This window comes from Microcaecilia unicolor, chromosome 10, assembly GCF_901765095.1.
Source record: "Microcaecilia unicolor chromosome 10, aMicUni1.1, whole genome shotgun sequence".
NCBI classification, from domain to species: Eukaryota; Metazoa; Chordata; class Amphibia; order Gymnophiona; family Siphonopidae; genus Microcaecilia; species Microcaecilia unicolor.
The window spans coordinates 5615657-5638048 of NC_044040.1; the positions used below are offsets into that span (position 1 = coordinate 5615657).

General features: G+C 47.2%; 1 protein-coding gene across 2 annotated transcripts in view; it reads left to right on the top strand.

Annotated features, from left to right (window-relative positions):
• FRMD4A (FERM domain containing 4A) overlaps positions 1-22392 on the top strand; it is a 362260-nt gene that overhangs the window by 320468 nt on the left and 19400 nt on the right. For both annotated transcript variants that reach the window (XM_030216141.1, XM_030216142.1), the window contains exons 16-20: positions 8000-8122; positions 13358-13586; positions 16039-16095; positions 17628-17865; positions 19892-20056. In XM_030216141.1, the coding sequence (XP_030072001.1) occupies positions 8000-8122; positions 13358-13586; positions 16039-16095; positions 17628-17865; positions 19892-20056 (812 nt within the window). The remainder of the gene's footprint in view (positions 1-7999; positions 8123-13357; positions 13587-16038; positions 16096-17627; positions 17866-19891; positions 20057-22392) is intronic.

Genomic DNA, 22392 nt, shown 5'->3' on the forward strand with positions numbered 1-22392 from the left:
CGCTAAGTCCTTCCTCATGTTGTCTACCCTAATGACAGTGTTGGAAATAGGATACTGGGCTATATGGACCATTGGTCTGACCCAGTGTGGTTATTCTTATGTTCTCTCTACTAAGAGCAGACTTATCATAAATACTATTTCCACATCTGTCTGCTGACCTGGGTCTGGGTGGAAGATAAGTTGGTCCCTTTTTCTCGTACTGCTTCCACTGATATAATGCTGCCTCTTAGTAATTTTTTAAACATTTAATTCCACTGCATCACACACGGACAAGGACAGCCTCTTCACCTCTTTTTGCCACATAATCAGTGCCAGGAGGGGGATTAGGGGGAAGGAGTTGGGACAAAGAGGTGGGGAAGGGGGTGATTAGGAGGTACGAAGCAATATGAGGGGGTTTAGATAAGCTTTGGGGGGTGGTTCTATGAAAAAGGGGCTAGAAGGGATAGGAATTGTATGAGCAGAGGGAATAAGGGATGGGATGTATATGTTTGAACACCTGGGATATGGATAGAAAAGGGTCTGTGGGTAGAGAAATGACAGGAGAAAAAGAAGAGGATGGTGGGAAGGGGGAGAAAGAGGTTAGGGAGCAGGGATAGAAATTTGGAGGGAAGGAGGTACGGGTGTGAGGGGAGCAGGACTGAACACCTCCCTTTTTCCTTCTCCAGATTTCCACCCCCTCCAGGGTAAGAGCCACCTCTTCCTCCATCACTCCTCTGCATCCCCTGGCGATCCCAGAACCTCCCTCTGTTCCTCATCTTCAGTCCCCCCTTTCTCTTCCCTTCTCTTCTCCATCCAATCACCCTCTTCCTTGTCTCTCTATCCTCAGTCCCTCTCTCTCCTCCCTGTTCCTGGCCTTCCTTCTCTCTTCTCCCTCACATCAGTACCTGAATCAAATCAAAAGTTTTCACTGATCTGTGAATTAACAATCTCTTATTTTTAATATTCAAACTAAACTTACGTGATTTAATATGCAGAATATTTCAAATGAAATGCAAATGTGAAACACTATTGCTGCAGAATTTTGGAAACTCGGACAAGAATTTTGTAGTTGATTGAGCAGAATCTCAGGAAAGCGAGGCTGTGACTGTGTTACTGTGTCCACCAGCCTTTTGGGAAGATTTCAGAAAGTCCAGTAGTGTTTGGACTCTTGTCATTCGTTCCAAAACTTTGCAGAAAGTGGTTCATTGCCCAGTGTTGTACGGAGTTGTATGTGGTTGCTGTGTGTTCCCTTTAGATATGTGGAAATAATGGTGACGAAATACGTAGGTGAGACTTTTTATGAGTGACCTCAATGACTTGCTATTTTGACCTTTATTTTTACATTGTCCATTTTTAAAATGTCAGTTTAAGACAATAACCAGATTTGTACTTATCCTACTTTAATCAAACCGAGCGAGTATAATTAGCTGTGACTGTGTACGTCTGATGGGTTGCAGGCTTCGTAGCTTGGACAAGTGCCAGAAAAATAGCAACATGGCTATTAGCAATGTTGGAGGGTGGGGTGGGTAGGTCTTTATTTTAAAGCATACGGGACAAACAAAGATCGAAATATGTCCACCCTGGAGAAAAAGATGGATAGAAGAGATGTGATAGAGACATTTAAACACGTACAAGGAGACAGGCATCAGCAGTGAAGACCACTGACCATTTTAGGAGCCGCCCTCTAGACCGACTCTATCCTTTTTATGTCTTTTTGAAGGTGCATCTCCAGAATTGTACACAATATTCTAAATGGGGCCTCAACAGAGACTTATAAAGAGGCAATTATCACCTTCCTTTTCTGCTGGTCATTTCTCTTCCTTTGCAGTCAAGCATCCTTCTGACTTGTCATCATCTTTTCTACATGTTTAGCCACCTTAAGATATAACATAATAGATAACGACAGATAAAAGATAAACTCCATAGCATAAGGTATGATGTGACACTAGAAATGCATATTTGATCTTGATTTGTCCTTACCATTTTCAGGGCACAGACTGTAGAAGTCTGTCCTTGTTCTCCAACTTCTAAAGTTGACATTGAAGCCCCACTCCAGCCCATCCAAGTCTGTCCATCCATAGCACTCTGCCCAGTACTAGCCTTGTTCTCCAACTTCTGAAGCTGAATCTGTCCGGCCACGATTAGGGCACAGACCACAGAAGTCTGCCCAGGACTGGCTTTGCTTCCCAATTACTGGTGTTGCCACCCAATCACCGCTAAGCTTGTTTGGTTTCACACCTTCTATACAGGATTTCTTTGTGTTTATCCCACACGTTTTTTTATTCCATTACCGTTTTCATCTCCACCACCACTCCTGGGAGGGCATTGCAGGTATCGACCACCCTCTCCATGAAAAGTACTTCCTGACATTCCTGAGTTGGCTCCCCTGCAACCTCAATTCATGTCATCTAGTTCTACCACCTTCCCGTTTCTGGAAAAGGTTTGTTTATATATCGATACCTTTCAAATATTTGAATGTCTGTATCATATCACCCCTATCTCTCCTTTCCTCTAGGGTATACATGCTCAGGTCCTCAAGTCTCTCCTCATACGTCTTGTGACGCAAAGCGCATACCATTTTCATCGCTTTTCTCTGAACCGCTTCAACTCTGAGATCATCAGATACGATCACCCAGATCCTTCTCTTCTTTGCACAGAATATTTCTTCTAAACTGTACTAATTCCTTGAGTTTTGCAGCCCAAATGTATAACTGTGAATTTTTTAGCATTAAATGTTGTCAAATTCTCTTATCTTTCTGCAAGCTTTGCCAGGACCCTCCTCATGTTCTCCATACTTTCTGAGGTGTTTACCCTGGTCAGATTTGGTATCGTTCACAAACAGTCAAACAAAAATATTAAAAAGAATTAGACCAAGAACTGATCCCTCCCACATACCATTAGTAACACCGTTATCCACACAGTTAACCCCTTGTTCAACCAGTTCCTGGCACAGTAGCAGGCTTATTTTCGAAAGAGAAGGACGCCTATCTTTCGACACAAATCGGAAGATGGGCGTCCTTCTCACAGAGTTGCCCAAATCGGCATAATTGAAAACCAGTTTTGTGCGTCCCCAACTGCTTTCCATCGCGGGGACGACCAAAGTTCACGGGGGCATGTCGGAGGTGTAGCGAAGGCGTGCCTAACACATGGGCGTCCTCAACCCATAATGGAAAAAAAAAGGGCGTCCCTGACGAGCACTTGGACGACTTTACCTGGTCCAGTTTTTCTTACGACCAAGGCACAAAAAGGTGCCCGAACTGAGCAGATAACCACCGGAGGGAATCGGGGATGACCTCCCCTTGCTCCCCCAATGGTCACTAACCCCCTCCCACCCTCAAAAAAGAACTTTAAAAATATTTTTTGCCAGCCTCAAATGTCATACTCAGGTACATCGCAGCAGTATGCAGGTCCCTGGAACAGTTTTAGTGAGTGCAGTGCACTTCAGGCAGGCAGACCCAGGCCCATCCACCCCTACCTGTTACATGTGTGGTGGTAAATATGAGCCCTCCAAAACCCACCAGAAACCCACTGTACCCACATCTAGGTGCCCCCCTTCACCCATAAGGGCTATTGTAGTGGTGTACAGTTGTGGGTAGTGTGTTTTGGGGGGGTAGGGGGCTCAGCACCCAAGGTAAGGGAGCTATGTACCTGGGAGCTTTTTCTGAAGTCCACTGCAGTGCCCCCTAGGGTGCCCGGTTGGTGTCCTGGCATGTCATGGGGACCAGTGCACTACGAATGCTGGTGTCCCAAGGGTAAATCCCGTGAGCCCTTGGGTCCTACTGGAAGGTTGGCAATAAGGTAGACACCGGCCCTCCAAAGGACAGCCGAACAACCCCAAGTCTTCACCTGCGGCGGCCGCCGTTCCCTGGAAGTTGAGCCTCCAGGTGCGGGCAGCCAACAGGACTTCTGGAACCGCGGGGTAGCGCCGGCTGAGGCCGCAGGAGTCGGGCACAAGGCAAAGTCTCTGGGCAGGCGGCAAGCAAGCAGGAGTCAGGTTCAAAGCAAAGTCTCTGGGCAGGCGGCTAGTAAAGCAGTAGTCAGGTTCAAAGCAAGTCTCTGGGCAGGCGGCTAGCAAAGCAGTAGTCAGGTTCAAAGCAGAGTCTCTGGGCAGGCGGCAAGCAAAGCAGTAGTCAGGTTCAAAGCAGGTCTTTGGGCAGGCGGCTAGCAAAGCAGTAGTCAGGTTCAAAGCAGAGTCAGAACAGGTCAGGCGAAACAGACGAAGAGAATTCACACCGAATCACCAGCTCCTCTAACGAAGTAGAAGCCGAAGCACTAAGTACCGAGGGAGATGCTCCTAAATAGCCCCCACCCTTGGGAACAACAAGAATCAGCTGGGGAGAGCAACCCGAGATTGGCTGGCAGCAAGAGAGGGGGCGGAGCCCAGGGCCCTGGTCCAATCCCTGTCACCGGGGGCATAGACAGACCTCCCGCACTCGATGCAACCAAGATGGCGCCGCTGCTCCCGCGTCGAACCCAGGACGTGCTCAGGAACGGACTCGGGCCGCGGCAGAGCGTCAGACGGCGGGAGCAGCGGCCCCGCTACACAACCCGGCGCCCGATCTTCCCCTCCTGGGGCTTGGCGGCGGTGATGGGAGTCTGCGCGGGGCGCGAGGCCAAGCGGGACCGCTGAGGCACGTCGCAGAATAGGTGAGGGACGTGACAGCTGGCTCCTTCCACGACCAAAGGGCTTGCATTTGGTCGTTTCTGAGATGGGCGTCCTTAGTTTCCATTATCGCCGAAAATCAGAAACGACCAAGTCTAAGGACGATTTAAATGTCAAGATTTGGACATCCCCAACCTTATTATCTAAACGAAAGATGGCCGCCCATCTTGTTTCGATAATACGGGTTTCCCCGCCCCTTCGCGGGGACGTCCTGCGAGGACGTCCTCAGGAAAACTTGGGCACCCCTTTTGATTATGCCCCTCTAAGTAACTTGGGACCCTTACCAAGGACACTCAGTTTATTCATTAGTCGTCTGTGCAGAACTGTGTCAAAGGCTTTGCTAAAATCTAAACATACCACATCTAGAACTCTCCTTCTATCCAACACTCTGGTCACCAGTCAAATTAATCAGATTTGTTTGACAAGATCTTCCTGAATATATGTAAATCGCTTTAAATGTAGTTGCAAAAACCTCAGAAAGACGGTAGGTATATCAAGTCCCATTTCCCTTTCCCCCTTAGCAACAAACCAGAAAGTCGACTATAAAGTGAGAGGGGCTCAAGGAAACCCTATTGTCACACTGAAACTCAGGGCTTTCTGTGGAACATGCAAAGAGAGCATTTAGTGTCAGTCCTGGAGAATTCTGGATTCCTCTTACTCAGCCGACAGCCAAATTCTTCAGAAGTGACAAAGTGCAGGAGCTTTCCAGACCACACGGTCCCTTCTGCACATCTGCTAGGCACATCAGGAGAAAGGGGCCTGGGTGGTCTCCCAACCGCCCCACCACACACTCTTTCAGCTTATTTTTACATAGTTGCAAGAAAAGCTCGCGAAGAATCCCGGCTTGTACATCTGAAATGCCAAGTTCAGAGGCTGCTCAGTTTATTTCAAAAGAAGTTTAACATCAACAGAAAAAGAAAATAAAAAATCCCACCCCTGGTTTCCTACTGAGAAATTGCATCCCACCCACCTCTCACAGGCAGCAGGAGGGAGGGAGCCTTAACACTCCAGGTCTGACCTCCGCTAACACAAAACGCCTTTGTCTGGCCCTGCAAGCTGTTGTGTGTCCGTGTGCGTGTGAACGAATGCCATCAGTGCGTCCATTGCAAATTATAGACCCGTAGACAGAGAGAGTGACTGAGAGTCTGGGATGTCTGTGGGTTAAACCTCTGCAAATTACCCAGTGCTAAGAGTAATCTTGTGACTGTAATATTCTTACAGATTCTGTAAAAATCTGCACTACCCAAGCTGTAAAGGATTCAAATACAAATCAACCTACGCATCCAACTTTTCCTACATAAGCACCCAATTGTGGAACGCACTACCAAAAGACATGAAAACCTTGTACGACAACCTACACTTCCGGAGAACACTAAAAACTTATCTTTTTAAAAAGGCATACCCTACCAACCCAACAAATGCCTGATCTCTGCAACACAATAACACAATAATTCAAAATGCACAAAACACAACTCTGCCACTGTTCAACGACCTTATGTGGCTGTCACACATGAACTTTATCTCAACATCGCTCTGTATTTGTAAACACCGGAGACTGCAAACGCACCTCCGGTACGATGTAAGCCACATTGAGCCTGCAAATAGGTGGGAAAATGTGGGATACAAATGCAACAAATAAAATAAATAAATAATCTTTTAGTATTGTTATGTATAGTAATTCAAACATAGTTGATGCAAGACAGAGCGCCCACATTTAGGCGTCAGGATGACACGTCCTAAACACGAATTCTAAAATGGCGGTTCCGCTTGGAGCTGCCTTATAGGATAGTAGTGTACTTCCGCAGTTTTTGCGTCTAACAGTAGGTGTGAGCAGTTGCGCCCATCAAAGGCTGGTGAAAGTGCTGGCAGGTAAGCGTGTAACCCCTGAACCGCCTATATTGGGGTTGCTCAGCGCTCACTGCGCCCACAGAGCTGGGGTTCTGGTTGCCTGATGACTAGGGCTAATTTCTCATTGATTTGACCATCCCAGGAGCCACCCAGTCTCGGAGGTTTTTGATTAGTCACTGTTTGAATGTAGCCAAACTTAAATTAGCCTCGTTTTGGAAAGCGCTGAACTCCCCCCCTTCCCCCGCTGCATAATGGATTGGTAAGGGTTTGAGAGATGTACTGATAGATCTTCTTGATGTTGTTATTTCTATATCTATCGTAAGAAAAGGGAGAAGTACTTTCAACATTTCTTAAGTGGTCTTAATTTGGAGGGGGGAAGGTTGGGCACTGGGAGCATAGGAAGTGTTGGCAGGGGTTGGTTGCGGGAAGCTAAAGTGACATTTAGGGTTGAAAAGGGCAGGATGACCCCTGTTGTGGGGCAAATTTCGTTGTACATTGGCTTGGCAACCTGTTAAACTCAAGGTTATTTTAATAATGTTCTGCTGGTTTGTTTGATGTCAAATATATTGTACCGCGAGAAAATAAAAGAAATAAAAAAATCCTATATAATAAAACTCACCCTCAACGTTCTGAGGACACTGACGTCACTGTCAGGTCCTCTGGGCACTTCCTTCCGGTTCGAAGGGTTCGTGGTGGTGAAGCCACCGAAAACACTGTGTTGGGGCCCCGCCCTCGCGTCAAACGTGATGACATCGAGGGCGGAGCAATGGCGTCAGTGGCTTCACAACGCCGAAGGGGTGAGTAAGAAGGGGGGGTTCGGGAGGAAAACCGTGCTAGCGCCCGTTTCATTTGCGCCAGAAACGGGCATGTTTTACTAGTAGGATATAAAAGAAAAGGGATCTAGGAGTAAGACCAAAAGAGGATGCAGAAGAGCTAAGAAAATGACTAAGTAAATGAGGTGGATGAATGTCCTGCTGCTATTGTTCATGTGGCAGAGAGAGGGGGGTCACCTTGAGCCCCTCCCCCAGAAACAATCCCAAATCATAGTTTTTTACGTACAGAACATTGACTTGGTGAAAAGTTAAACAATAAAACAGTCACCTTACTTTCTAATTCTTCCTACTTTCTTACTCATCTATATGTTACAACTTTGCCTTACCCTTCACTATTACGTATTGTGTTGTCATTGCAAGTAGTCTACCATGCCATACTTTGTAGTGTTGTTCGAATATTTTTACTGCTCTAATTGCCTATTGCTCATGTTTGATCTATTCTTACTGTACACCGCCTTGAGTGAATTCCTTCAAAAAGGCGGTAAATAAATCCTAATAAAACCATCTCACCTCATTCGGGCACCTACACCACCAGGATTGTTTATTTATTTACCAACCATCTTCATTATTAGTTTCAAAGGGAAGTTTGCTCATTGGGGCGATTATCAGTTAAAAAAAAAAATTTCAGCCCGGATTATGGAGTGTTTCTTTCACTGATAGTTTTATGTTTCTTTAGGAACTTACGGGCAAATTGCCCAGAGAATACCCCCTGGACCCTGGTGAGGAGCCACCCATCGTCAGGAGGAAAATAGGAACCAGTTTTAAACTGGATGAACAGAAAATAGTGCCTAAGGGAGAGGTAAGAACTAACCAGGCTGGAAAGTGCTTCTTGCTTCAACTTCACAATATCAAGGGTTTGTTTAAAAAAAAAAAAAACGCATAAACGCTTTTTTTTTCTTTTTCTTAAATGTAAGTTTAATTCGTTTCCAAATACCTGCTGTTTATTGATGTTCAGACCCAGTGGCTTTGAAACTGATTTGCAAAAGAAAAGGCTCTGTTGTTGGCTGCAGGTGTGTTAAAACATGCACACAAGACCGCTTTGAAGTGGTTTCGCATGCACTGACCATGGTTACAGTTTTACAGCTGCCTCGGGCACACCATGACGCCATTACAGAATACTGGCACAAACCTGCCTCGGTGTGCTATGAAGAAGGCATGCCCCGCTTATGCCAGGTCAGTGGCAGGTGTAGGAGGGCATGCCTATTTCTGTCAATCTGTACGATGCACGCGTTGTGTGCCACCCCCACACCCCTCCCATACTCCTCCCACAGGTACACCCCTGAATAGCGCCGAATAGCGCCTGGCTTGTGTTTCTGCATCTCTTAACGGAAAGACAAGGAGGCCGATTTTAAGACTGTGGGAGTTAGACCGGCTAAACTCCTGTGGTCTGCGCTGAGACCCTATATCCAGTGCTGGGCCGCTTCCAGTGACTGACATTGAATATCCGGTTTATCTTTGACCGGTCAAGCTGACATTCAGCCCTGGCCAGAGCAGCCAAAGATATTCTGGCTACCAAACTTGACCGGTCACATTTTAAAAATTGGCAGATAGCTAGTTATATTCTTGATATAACTGACTAGCCGCTAACCGGCAATATTCAGTGGTACATGGCTGGCTATGTACCACTGAATATCAGCAGATAGCCGGTTTTCCAGTATTTAACTGGCCAGGTGCTGAAGCTGAGCAGACAAATGCTGCTGAATATCGGGGGGGGGGGGGGGGAGGTTTTTAAGATGATCAAAATGATAACGGGAATGGAAACTCCTCTCGTACAAGGAAAGACTTAAGAGGTTAGGGCTCTTCTGCTTGGAGAAGAGACGGCTGAGGGGGATATGACTGAGGTCTACAAGATCCTGAGTGGAGTAGAAGGGGTGAACGTAAAACAATTGTTTACACAAAAAGTACAAAGACCAGGGGACATTCAATGAAATTGCATAGAAATACTTTTCAAACAAATAGGAGGAAATATTTTTTCACTCAACAAATAGCTAAACTGTGGAACTTGTTGCCAGAGAATGTGTTAACAGCAGTAAATTTATCTGGGTTAGCATGGAATGTTCCTACTCTTTGGGATTCTGGAATCTTGCTATTCTTTGGGGTTCTGGAATGTTGCTATTCTTTGGGGTTCTAGAATCTTGCAACTCTTTGGGATTCTGGAATCTTGTTATTCTGTGGGGTTCTGGAATGTTGCTAGTCTTTAGGATTCTAGAATCTTGCAACTCTTTGGGATTCTGGAATCTTGTTATTCTTTGGGGTTTGGAATGTTGCTAGTCTTTAGGATTCTAGAATCAAGATTGCAACTCTTTGGGATTCTGGAATCTTGTTATTCTGTGGGGTTCTGGAATGTTGCTAGACTTTAGGATTCTAGAATCTTGCAACTTGGGGATTCTGGGATCTTGTTATTCTGTGGGGTTCTGGAATGTTGCTAGACTTTAGGATTCTAGAATCTTGCAACTCTTTGGGATTCTGGAATCTTGTTATTCTGTGGGGTTCTGGAATGTTGCTAGTCTTTAGGGTTCTAGAATCTTGCAACTCTTTGGGATTCTGGAATCTTGCTATTCTTTGGGGTTCTGGAATGTTGCTAGTCTTTAGGATTCTAGAATCTTGTTCTTCTTTGGGGTTCTGGAATGTTGCTAGTGTTTAGGATTCTGGAATCTTGTTACTCTTTGGGGTTCTGGAATGTTGCTACTATTTGAAATTCTGGCCTGTTCTTGTGACCTGGATTGGCCACTGTTGGAAGCAGGATACTGGGCTATATGGACCATTGGTCTGAACCACTGTGGCTATTCTTACGCTCCCTTTTCAATTGTGCTAAATGTGAGCTTACAGATGTATCACCTGTTTTCATTCACTTTAACCATGTAAAGTTTCCCAGTGAAAAATTACAAAAAAAACCTCAGCTGTAAATATATGTGGCACAATCACTAGTTCTGATTTGTTCTCATACCACGCAAACTTTGGTGATCAAATCTTTTTCTAAAGACTCTTTGTAGCAGCCTGTTGGCCCCTGGCAGTCTGTCTCCTCCTGATTAAGGTAAGAATAGACCGTGTCCCGCTCCATAGCAATTACAGAGCCACAGCCAAAATTAAGAGCCCCCCCCCCCCCCCCCCCCCCGTGTTTTTAACATGGCATCACAAATAGCATTTCCATACAAAAATTGCATTCATGTAGTCTAATTAAAATGAATTAGCTGTAAGTTCCTCCCCAGGGGTACGGGGCCACTGCACAGACTCAGCAGTGCAAAGAAGAGGCAGAAGTTTATTTCAAAAGAAAAGAAAACAGAGCTGCTATATCTTCTCACGCATGCCAGAGAGTGACTCCACCCTCCCCCCATAACCCCCCCATGCACTGGCTGAGCCCTCAGAGCCGGCTGCCAAAGCAGCTTTCACTCAGCTGTGCAGGTGGGGCTGGAATCCACAGGAAACCCATTGTCCTAGCTGATGTATGACAGTCCTAATTTCTTATGCTGGAGTCATAAATCATGTTTTCTGCTTTGCACAAATAAGTTTGCTAAAGGGTATTTTTTTCAGATGATCCACCCTGTAAAATGTGAATGAGTTGAAGTAGCTGGCCAGTCCTGTTTGGTGCCTGTATAATTGGGTCACGTAGAAATCCTTATCCTTAATCAGATCCAAAATTAATATTATTCTCTTTATCTTGAAGCTTAGTTGCTCCCTGGGTAAACTACTGAACAAAGCAAAGACCCTGATTCAAATCCCACCTCAGCCATTCATGTGACATTTATGCTTTAAGGGGTCCTTTTACAAAGGCGGACTGAAAAATGGCTTGTGGTAGTGTAAGCGTGGGTTTTGAGCGCGCCTGTAAAAAAACACCTTTTTTTTTTTTTTTTGCCGAAAATGGATGTGCAGCAAAATGAAAATTGCCGCACATCCATTTTGGGTCTGAGACCTTACCACCAGCCATTGACCTAGCGGTAAAGAATCCGGGCAGTAATGACCTACACGCAACAAATGCCACTTGGCATGTGTCCGTTACGCACACCCGAAAATAAAAAATATTTTTCAGACACACATATCGGACGCACACCAAAAATGAAATTACCGCAAGAGCCATGTGGTAGTCTGGCGATAGCTACATTTTGGTGTGCTTTGGGCATGCATAGACACTTGTGTGGCTTAGTAAAAGGACCCCTAAGCCCTTTGGGACAGGGATCCTGTACCAGGAAATTTATCTGGTTCTACACTGTGCACAGCCTAGGGCAACAGAATTTAAGTACAACAGAACAGTGTGGGAACTTTAAAAACACAGCTCGGGGCCTTGAACGCACGTCCCTGCTCAAAGGCTGGGGGGCAGGGGGGACAAAATTCCCTGGGCCCAGGCCTCCAAGGGGGGCGCGGCGCCACAGTCCCATCCGCCCTCCGTCGTCGACCGTCTGCCACCGGGCCGGGCCCCCTGCATTGAAATCACAGCGCCTCTCACCTCTGTGTGAAAGCGCTGCAGGCAGCAGATCGCCTCGCTTCGGCCCTCCTTCCCTCCTTGTGTCCCGCCCTCACGGAAGTTACGTCAGACGAGGGTGGGACACAAGGAGAGAAGGAGGGCCAAAGGGAGGCAATCTGATGCCTGCAGCGCTTTCACACAGAGGTGAGAGGCGCTGTGATTTCAATGTAGGGGGCCCGACTCAGTGGCAGACGGAAGGGGCGGGTGGAGGGGGAACATCGGCGACCTCGGGGGGGGGGGGTGGATGGGGGAGCGGCGGGGGCGGCCTTGCCCTGGGCCCGGCCCAGTCTCTCAGCGGCCCTGCCACATCCTGCCTCTTCCAACTGGAAGTTTGCTGAAAGCCCTGTGCCGTTCGCTCACAGTTTTTGAGAACTTCACAGCAGCAGCAGAGAAGAAAGGAAGCAGCCCAGCAAAGACAAAAGATGGGAGAGATGCTAAACACAGCGGGGGAAGGGAAGGGGAGTTGCTAGAAATGTGTACAGTGCTGCATATGTCTTTTAGCAGTATAGAAATGATTATTAGTACTAGTGTAGAGGGGGAAGAGAAGGGAAAATACCGGAAATGCAGAGGTAGGGAAGGGATTATGCTAGTCTATGGAGGGTTAGGAAAGGAGCGATTCTGGACATCTGGGGCAGAGGTAAGGAAAGGAAGCAGAGATGATGGACATTGAGGGAAGGGAGTGGAAAGAGTTGGACATGGCGGGAGGTGGGGAGGGAAGAAATGGAGAGATGGTGGATTATGGAGGCATAGGGAAGGGGAGATGTTAAACAGGAGAGGAGTGGTAGGGAAGAGGAGATGCTAGACATGTTGGGGGGAGGTAGTGGCACATGACTGAAGGTTCACCTAGGCCCAAGGCTGAGCTGGCCTTGGATTTCTAGTTTCCACGTTCTTGGAATTACGCAGTTAATGATGGATAAAATTACCTCGGGGTCAGTTCAAGAATTACCTTCAATTCCTGTCCCAGAGTTTGAGCAGGTGTCTTTACACCAGCTGCCTCAACTGTCCAGACATTTTCAAACCACGCTCCATTATGTGTGTCTGGCTGTGCTGTTCCTTCTCTGTTGCTGTTCCTTTATTCTTTCCTCTGCTTCTCCAGGTCCTTTCTCTCTTATTCTTTCTTCTTTTCTCTGTTTTTATATTCTTTCTTTTGTTTTTCCAGGTCCTTTCTTTTTTGCCTGTTTTCAACTCTCATTTCTTTTTCTTCTCTTCCTTCTCTTTCATCCTTCTGTAACATCGGGGGGGGGGGGGGATTATACTGAATGGATCCTGGCTGCAAAAATATTACCCCACCCCCACTAATAAATTCATGATGGGGAAATGTATTTAATCTTATTTAATAGTTTACATAACTTGCATGGAATTCTGATAAAAGAGCCTTTTACCTGGGGTCCTGATGTGTCTCCCCCCACCCCCAAGTGTTCATGTGTTGACTCACTTGTACAGACTTGACCAGTTAGCAGGGTCCGATGCTTAAGACTGAGTCTCGATCATTCACAAGACAGAACCATGGCATTTTAATCTTTTAGTTAAATATGCAACATGGAAGTTATGGGCCTGATTTATCTCTTCTGACAGGAGGTGGAATTAGGCCGTCTGGAAAGAGAATTCGCCATTCAGTCTCAGATCACAGAGGCAGCCCGACGCTTGGCCAGCGACCCCAACGTTAGCAAAAAGCTGAAAAAGCAAAGGAAAACTTCCTACCTTAATGCACTGAGGAAACTGCAGGAAATTGAAAATTCGATCAACGAGTATCGTGTCAAATCTGGGAAAAAGCCAACTCAGCGAACCTCCTTGATCATAGATGGTAAGTGTTCTGTGCGAGCCGCTACGGAACAGACACCTCCAACGGCCCCAGACCAGACCCAGCCTTCACATTCTCTCTTTCTGTGTCCTTGTCCAGATGTTACAGTGAAGAGGGTCTTGATTTACAGAAATAGATAAAAGTGCCATAATTTTGGTCATTCAGCAGACAGATTTTATAGTCAGTGTGTTTTTTCTAGCACAAAAAGTGCCGGTACTCAAATGCTAGGCCACCCTTCAAGAGTGGGGTGATCACTGAGGGACCCACCCCATAATAGCCAGGCCCCCTGCAACCAGTCACAGAATTTATGACAAGACAGAATTGGTGTGTAGAGCCTGAGCTGTATCATTAAAACTTGGGTTCCATGGGTCAAATTTAGCAGACAGTGGAAATGATACCGGTACTCAGTACCCCCAAGTATCCCCTCAAAAAAAGCCCTGTTTATAATTATATCTAATAATATTTCTAGCAGGTTAGTGTTCACAGTAATACGCCAGATCCTAGATTCCCGCCTTTTGCTGCTTAAAATACAATAATCAGGGTCCCAGTGTGAGATTAGGCAGGGGAGAATCATATCTCATCATCTTAAGGTGGCCAAACAGGTAGGAACGGCGACAGCGAAAGCCAGAAGGATGCTTGGCTGCATAGGGAGAGGAACGGCCAGTAGGAAAAAGGAGGTGCTGATGCTCCTGTATAACACTCTGATGAGATCTTATTTAGAATATTGTGTACAATTCTGAAGCTTCAAAAAGATAGAAACAGGATGGAGAGTTGGTCCAGAGGGCGGCTACTAAAATGGTCAGTGGCAGAGAAGATCTCAGTATGTCTACTTTGGAAGAAAGGAGGGAGGGAGAGGGGAGATATGATAGAGAGATTTAAATACCTCCATGGAATCAATGCACAAGAAGCCCAGAGGATCTCTAAAGGAGAGGAAAGGATAGAGATTGGAGCTTGTATGGATGGGCCTCGTGGACTTTTTCTGTTGTCATTTTCTGTTTCTGTGTAAGAAGCCTTCTTTGCATTAACACATAGATATGGCCAGCAGTGGGCTATCAGCTTCTTGTCAAGGCGCTTTCACCAGCTTTACTCCGTCCGGCCAATATTCAAAGCGATTTAAGTGAGCAGGAGAGGGTCCTGCCCCCTTAAATCACTAGTTGCCAATTAACCCCCAATATTCAGCTGCGCTAAAGTGGGCAGTACTGCTGAATATTGCCTCTGACCATCGCAAAAAAATGGGCTAGTCAGGGGCGGTGGTTAGGGAAGAGCCCAGAGTTATGCGAGTGTCAACTATTTTTTTCAGTGCCGACACCCACATAGCTAAGTGGCCTAATTTAGGACAGCACAAAAGCCGTTTTCTTAAGGAAGCCACAAGAGGCGGGAGCAAGTGGCCTTTGCTTCTGCCTCCAACGACCCCCACAGATCACCAGGGACATCAGGTAGGCCCAAGGGGGCCTATCTAGGTTGCGGGGGTTGGGGGACTCCATGGTGGCAGGCTGAGAGGGAAGAAGGGAGCTTTGTCAGGCGGCCAGGATGGGGATCGGGGGGGGGGGGGGTCTGTTTTTAAGGCAGAAAAGTTATGTAAGTCCTGGCTGAATATCGGCCCAGACCCCCATGAGCCCAAGTGGCCAACGTTGGGATAATTATCCCCGGATATTTAGTGCCGGCTCTGATTATCCAGTGCTAATCTATCCGGCACCAGTCAGCATTTAAAAAAACACAGACCATCGCTGGCTGAATGTCGTCCGGTGTGTTTTTATAAAATAATTTTCCAAGGATTACTTTAAAGCCCCCCTCCAGCGTCTATCTTTTTCTCCAAATTCTTTGTCGGCTTCTCACAAGACACCCACTTACTGCTAACTCTGATCTTGTTGTGTTGCTCTGAGTCAGTCTGTTCAAATCTTAGGTGTGATCCACTTTTTTAAAATTAACAAAGCGAAAGCAAATGCCTGAGATATAAAGGACAAGAGTTTGAAAACCAGCAGGAGCTCATTGTCCATGGTTAGAGAGGGCCTTATGAAGGGCACTGAGGGTGACATGTCTTCTGATTTTGAGCACAACCAGTGTAATTTCCTGACACTTTGGGGTTGGCCAAGAATAATTTTATGACTGCTCAGACATTACTAGAAGTCAAGAGTTCTTTACATTTTGTAAGTACCATGACCCAACAAGTCATCCCACCTGTCCCCATCGCTAGCTCTGTACACTTAAAAATTGTATCACCTGCAGTGTATCCATGAAGGGTTTTTTCTTAGGACAGGAATGTTGATTGAAGAGAGAAGCATCAGGGGTAGACACGCAACAGAAACAGAAAAATAAAGGCCATATGCTCATCTATTCCATCTGCTCTCGCTTTCTGTCCTAGAGATCCTATGTACCTGTCCCAAGCTTTCTTGAATTTGATAACTCTTTAGGAATGACAGAGTGATCGTCTGCTCTTTTTTCTTTTTGTTCTCAGAAGGAAATCTTGCCAGTGAAGACAGCTCCCTCTCTGATGCTCACGTTCTCGAGGATGGTAGGTTGTCCACACCGCTGTAAGCGTATTTTCACAAGCACCGATGTCCCTGTGTGGGAGGGGTGAAACCAAACTGCGAGAAGAACTAAGAATCAGTAAGGCAGTAACGTGATAAAAGTGACTTCACCGTGTGTCTGATGTGGATATGACACGTGAAAGCAAAATGGTGCAAGGTTGACATCATCAGTCTTTTGCTCCCAGTTCTCAATTCAGCCCTCAGGACACACCGAGCCAGTCAGGTTTTTAGGTTGTCCACAATGAATATTCATACACACAAAAGAAGGGACCTAAATTCCAATATAGTTGTAACACACAATAACTGTATTATATTTCTTCAACTATAAGTTATCTTTAAACATTTATTATGTACTGCAAAATTTATTTAACACTATCACAACCACAATTACATCGTTATAGTGCTGTCTACACACAATACTCCCTTACTCAAACTTGCACTAATCACATTGCCCCTTTTCAAACATTTGACCCCCCCTCCCCCCCCCCCCCCCCCCCGCACCATCCTGCTCGAGGAAATGGTGATATACTTAGTCTCCACATTGAATCACATCACAGTTCCAAAATATGGTTGTCAACTGTCCACATGCTACTCCAGGGTGAGCATCTAGATGAAAAGTCCAGCCGCAACTCCACCGCGGCCTGAATTGGATAAATCAGATTAACAAATCGAAATACTTCCAAAGTCCCAGGTGTGGTTAAATGTCACAGGATTGATCTTGAAGCTGAAATGCACAGTCACAATGTTGCAAAAGCCCGTTTCATACAGATACCAAACCCAACACGCTCTGGGTTTCGCATCATCAGGGATCGGATATCTTACATGCTGTATTGGCTGACGGGCAGAAACAAACTCACTCCAAGCCGTCTGGTTCAGTAGACATCTAGATTCAGCCAGTCTACAGGACATCTAGCCACCCAGCTTCTCCGATAGCCGACTGGTTCAGTAGACAGCTAGATTCAGCCAGTTTATAGGACATCTAGCCAGCCAGCTTCTCCAGTAGCTGACTGGTTCAGTAGACAGCTAGATTCAGCCAGTCTACAGGACATCTAGCCAGCCAGCTTCTCCGATAGCCGACTGGTTCAGTAGACAGCTAGATTCAGCCAGTCTACAGGACATCTAGCCAGCCAGCTTCTTCGATAGCCGACTGGTTCAGTAGACAGCTAGATTCAGCCAGTTTACAGGACATCTAGCCAACCAGCTTCTCTGATAGTCAACTGGTTCAGTAGACATCTAGATTCAGCCAGTCTACAGGACATCTAGCCAGCCAGCTTCTCTGATAGTCAACTGGTTCAGTAGACATCTAGATTCAGCCAGTCTACAGGACATCTAGCCAGCCAGCTTCTCAGATAGCCGACTGGTTCAGTAGACAGCTAGATTCAGCCAGTCTACAGGACATCTAGCCGGCCAGCTTCTCCGATTGCCGACTGGATCCATCTGTTTAAATGTAATAATTGTCATCGGCCAGTATCTGTGGTGTGCGACTATATATACTCTGTCTTCTTTCTCTTTTCAGAGGATTCTCAGGTTATCAGCTTGATATCCCCCTTGCAGTCCCCTCACAAAGGTCTCCCTCCACGTCCGCCTTCACACAGCAGACCCCCTCCTCCCCAGTCTCTGGAGGGCCTCAGGCAGGTGCACTACCAGCGCAGTGACTATGACAAGTCACCCATAAAGCCCAAGATGTGGAGCGAGTCGTCTTTAGATGAACCGTACGAGAAAGTGAAGAAACGCTCATCACATAGTCATTCCAGGTCAGTCTCGCTGTCACTCACACATCCATCTATTTGTGCTGTAAACCAGGTAAATTGGAAATATTTCTTGAGCTTAAATGTCCTTCCTGATTATTTGCGTAGACTGAATTACAACGTTTGCGTGATTTTCCAAAATGAAATAGCGTCACCTAGAAAGGATTGTAGATAATGCTGGGGAGGAGCCGGCTGTCTTGGTACATGTGGGTATCAATGACATAAGAAAATGTGGGAGGGAGCTTCTGGAAGCCAAATTTAGGCTCTTAGGTAGAAAGCTCAAATCCAGAACCTCTAGGGTAGCATTTTCTGAAGTGCTCCCCGGTCCACGCACAGGGCCCAGGAGACAGGCAGAGTTCTGCAGTCTCAATGCGTGGATGAGGTGATGGTGCAGGGAGGAGGGTTTTAGATTTGTAAGGAACTGGGAAACATTCTGGGGAAGGGGAGAGCCTGTTCCAGAATGATGGGTTCCACCTTAACCAGGGTGAGACCAGGCTGCTGGCATTGGCATTTATAAAGGAGGTAGAGCAGCTTTTAAACTAGAAACTGGGAGAAGGCCAACAGTCGTTCGAAAGCGCATGGTTCGGAACAAGGTATCTTTCAAAGATATCACCAAAACAGGGAAGATAGGGTATCCCGATAGCAAGGATGCAATAGAGACCAGGGGCGTAGCCAGACCTCGGCGGGAGGGGGGTCCAGAGCCCGAGGTGGGGGTGCACAGTTTAGCCCGCCTCCCCCAGCCACCACCCCCCCCCCCCCCCCATGCCACTTTGGACACCACCGCCGACAACGACCCTCCCCCATTGCCGCCAGGTACCTTTGCTGGCGGGGATCCCCAACCCCCGCCAGCCAAAGTCTTCTTCAGCACCGGTCTACTCCAGCGCCTTCGCTGTTCATCTGTTTCTGACTCCTGACGTCCTCCGTGCATGTCCTGTATGTAGCTTTGTGCAGGACGTGCACACAGGATGTCAGGAGTCAGAAACAGATCATCAGCGAAGGTGCCAAAGTCGACCGGCGCTGAAGAAGACTTCGGCTGGCGAAAGGGGGGGGTCCAAAGTAGAGAGGGCCAGGGCTTAATTTCTGGGGGTCCATGCCCCCGTGGCCCCACCTAACTACGCCCTTGTAGTAGAACAGGAGGTGTATTTTCAAAGCACAGACTTACAAAGTTGCAATGCTTAACTCAAGAGTAAAGTCAAAGTTCTGGCTGTTGAACCTCTGTAAAATCCTCAGTATAGAAGACGCTGGGCTACAAACACCATCTGACCGGCAAATGTCGGTGATGTCAATTATGCCAGAACGTCAGACTCACGGAAACAGAAGCCTGCGCGGCCGCATTGCTGATCTGCAAGGGCAGGCTTCTACATGGAATGTTGCTAGTGGAGGAGTAGCCTAGTGGTTAGTGCAGTGGACTCTGATTCTGAGGAACTGGGTTCGATTCCCACTGCAGCTCCTTGTGACTCTGGGCAAGTCACTTAACCCTCCATTGCCCCTGGTACAAAATAAGTACCTGAATATATGTAAACCGCTTTGAATGTAGTTGCAAAAACCTCAGAAAGGCAGTATATCAAGTCCCAGTTCCCTTTCCCCCTTTCCCTTATGACATCACAATATCAGAAGTGAGCCAAGTATCGGGCAATCAAGCCATTGTGACATCACTGATGAGGTTGGCTCTTATTGGTGGAATGAGTGGAGGAGTAGCCTAGTGGTTAGTGCAGCAGACCTTGATCCTGGGGAACTGGGTTCGATTCCCACTGCAGCTCCTTGTGACTCTGGGCAAGTCACTTAACCCTCCATTGCCCCTGGTACAAAATAAGTACCTGAATATATGTTAACCGCTTTGAATGTAGTTGCAAAAACCTCAGAAAGGCAGTATATGAAGTCCCAGTTCCCCTTCCCCCCTCCCCCCCCCCCCCCCCCCCATTACCTTCAACATGAGCCACAAGGCTCTTGATGAAAGCAAAGTACAGTAACTTCCTAACAAACGTCAAAGTGAACTTGAATTTGTATGTAAGAATCTGGTTTGATTTTTCAGCAGCCATAAACGATTTCCCAGCACGGGAAGTTGTGCCGAGGCTGGCGGGAGCAACTCTTTGCAGAACAGCCCCATCCGAAGCCTTCCCCACTGGAACTCCCAGGCCAGCATGCCGTCAACACCAGACCTCCGGGTCCATGCGCCTCACTACATCCATTCCAACAGGTAAGACGTACAGCTGCGCACGATTTGTTACAACCAACCCAATGGCTGGAAACCTACAGATACACATAGGGTGGAACAAGGCAAGATGCAGCCCTTCCCCCGGGCCAAGTTCTGACATCTCCCCCCCCCCCCCCTTCCTTCCTCCACCCCGTTCCCCAATTTTACCTTCTTTTTTCTTGTTTTTTATAGTTCAATCATTTTTATTGATGTTCAACTTTCCAAACAATCATAACATTTCTGTTTTATCCTCCATTAAGGTATCACTTAGTTATACATAAACAGAACTGACGCAACTAGAACATCATATTATTATTTCCCCCTTTTTCCCCTCCCCTCTACCTCCCCTCCCCCCTTCCCTATTGTTTTCCAGTTCAAGGTTGCCACAGACCTGATTATCATTGTTAAGATCAATCAAATGTTCAAATGTTCAATAGGCGGCTTCTTGCCGCCGGGGACAAAGTCATCCAAAACGGAGCCCATCGTGTTTTTTCTTGTTTTTTATAAACCAGCAGTGGCAGTAATTCCCATATGCTGCCCTGCCGCCGGCCGCCATTGAGGAAACAGGAAGTTACATCAGAGAGGCTGCCGCAGGAAAAGGAAGAGGCAGGTGCTGGTGGCAAGACATTTGAGAGAGAGAGAGAGAGAATGGGTGACGGCAGCGGGGGACATGGGCACAGGCGGTCGGTGGCCCAACTGTTTGAGGAGGCTAAAGGGGGCGGGGTTAGGGGTGGGGCCAGGGGTGGAGCTTAAATCCATAATTGTCTGATAACACACAGAAAAAAATAAATAAATAAAAATAAAAGTCACAATTAATACCTTTTATTAAATTTAGATATTAGATATGTATCATATGTCAAAGAATAAAGTGGTTGCTCAAAGCATATTCTAAGCACAATCGCTCAACTGCAAAACACTGTGCACAACTTTGTGCAAAAACACACTCAGAACCTTACTGTACCATAAAGATTGCACTGGGCAGAACCTAATACACCAATATACCACCCATACGGAAAATGCAGACCGTCAACAATATGAAACAAGGGATCATATCATCACAATTCTCATGCAGAGCCACAAAACACCCTAATTCATGTTTAATGTGGGATAAAATGCCATACATAAGTAAATATAAACTTTTAATGTTGAGCACCTGATTCTCAAAGTGGACATATTCCAAACACTATAATGAAAATAAAATGATCTTTTCTACCTTTGTTGTCTGGTGACTGTTTTTCTGATCATGCTGGCCCAGTATCTGATTCTGCTGCTATCTGTCCTCTTAACTCCGTTTCCAGGGCTTCCTTTCCATTTATTTCTTTCCTTTCCTCCTTTCTTCTTCAATTCTTGCCCTACATCCGTAAGTAAAAGCTGGGTCCTCCGCAGACTTGACTGCCCAGTGGATCCAGCTGCTGCCTATTTTCTTCATCCATTTGCAGTTTTTCTACTCTCTTCCTTTTCCCTCCTCTCATCTCCTTCCTCACTCCTCCCTCCCCCTCCATCCATGTCCAGCATTTCTTCTTCTCTCTCCTTTCCCTCTCCTCCATCCATGTAATGCAACCCTCCTCTCCATCCGCCCACCCTTGTCCAGCAACCCTTCTCTCCCCTGCCCTCCCCTCCCTCCACTCATCCACCCACCCACTTACACAGCAACCCTCCCCTCCCCTCCATCCACCCATGTCCACCAACCCTCCTTTCCCCTTGCCCTCCCCTCCATCCACCCACCCATGTCCAGCAACCCCTGCCCTGTCCTCCCCTCCATCCACCCATGTCCAGCAACCCTCCTCTCCCCCTGCCCTTCCCTCCATCCACCCATGTCCAGCAACCCTGCTCTCCCCTTCATCCTCCCATGTCCAGCAGCCCTCCTCTCCCCCCTGCCGAGCCCTCCCTGTCCATCAGCGACTCTTCTCTCCCCTGCCCCTCCAGCCATCTGTAGCTTTCGCTCCCAAACCCCCCCCCCCCCCCCCCGGGTCCTGTCTTTTCAGTCCGCTCTCACCCATCCGCGTTCTCCCTCGCTCCGACACCGGTGATTCACATAGAAGCCAGCCTTAATCTGCCTGCGTCGGAGCCTCTCCCTCAGACGCGTCCCACCTCTGCGTAAGACAGGAAGTTATATTACAGGAGGCGGGACGCATCTGAGGGAGAGGCTCCAACGCAGGCAGATTAAGGCTGGCTTCTATGTGAATCGCGAGAGAGAACGCAGATGGGTGAGAGCGACTGCGGCGGGGGCGGGGGGAGGCAGAGACCGGTCATCTGTTTGGGGGAGCGACCGCTCCCCTTGCACCCCACCTTGGCCAGCAGCCAAGGAAGTCCACGATTTGGCTGGGGAGGCTTAGCCT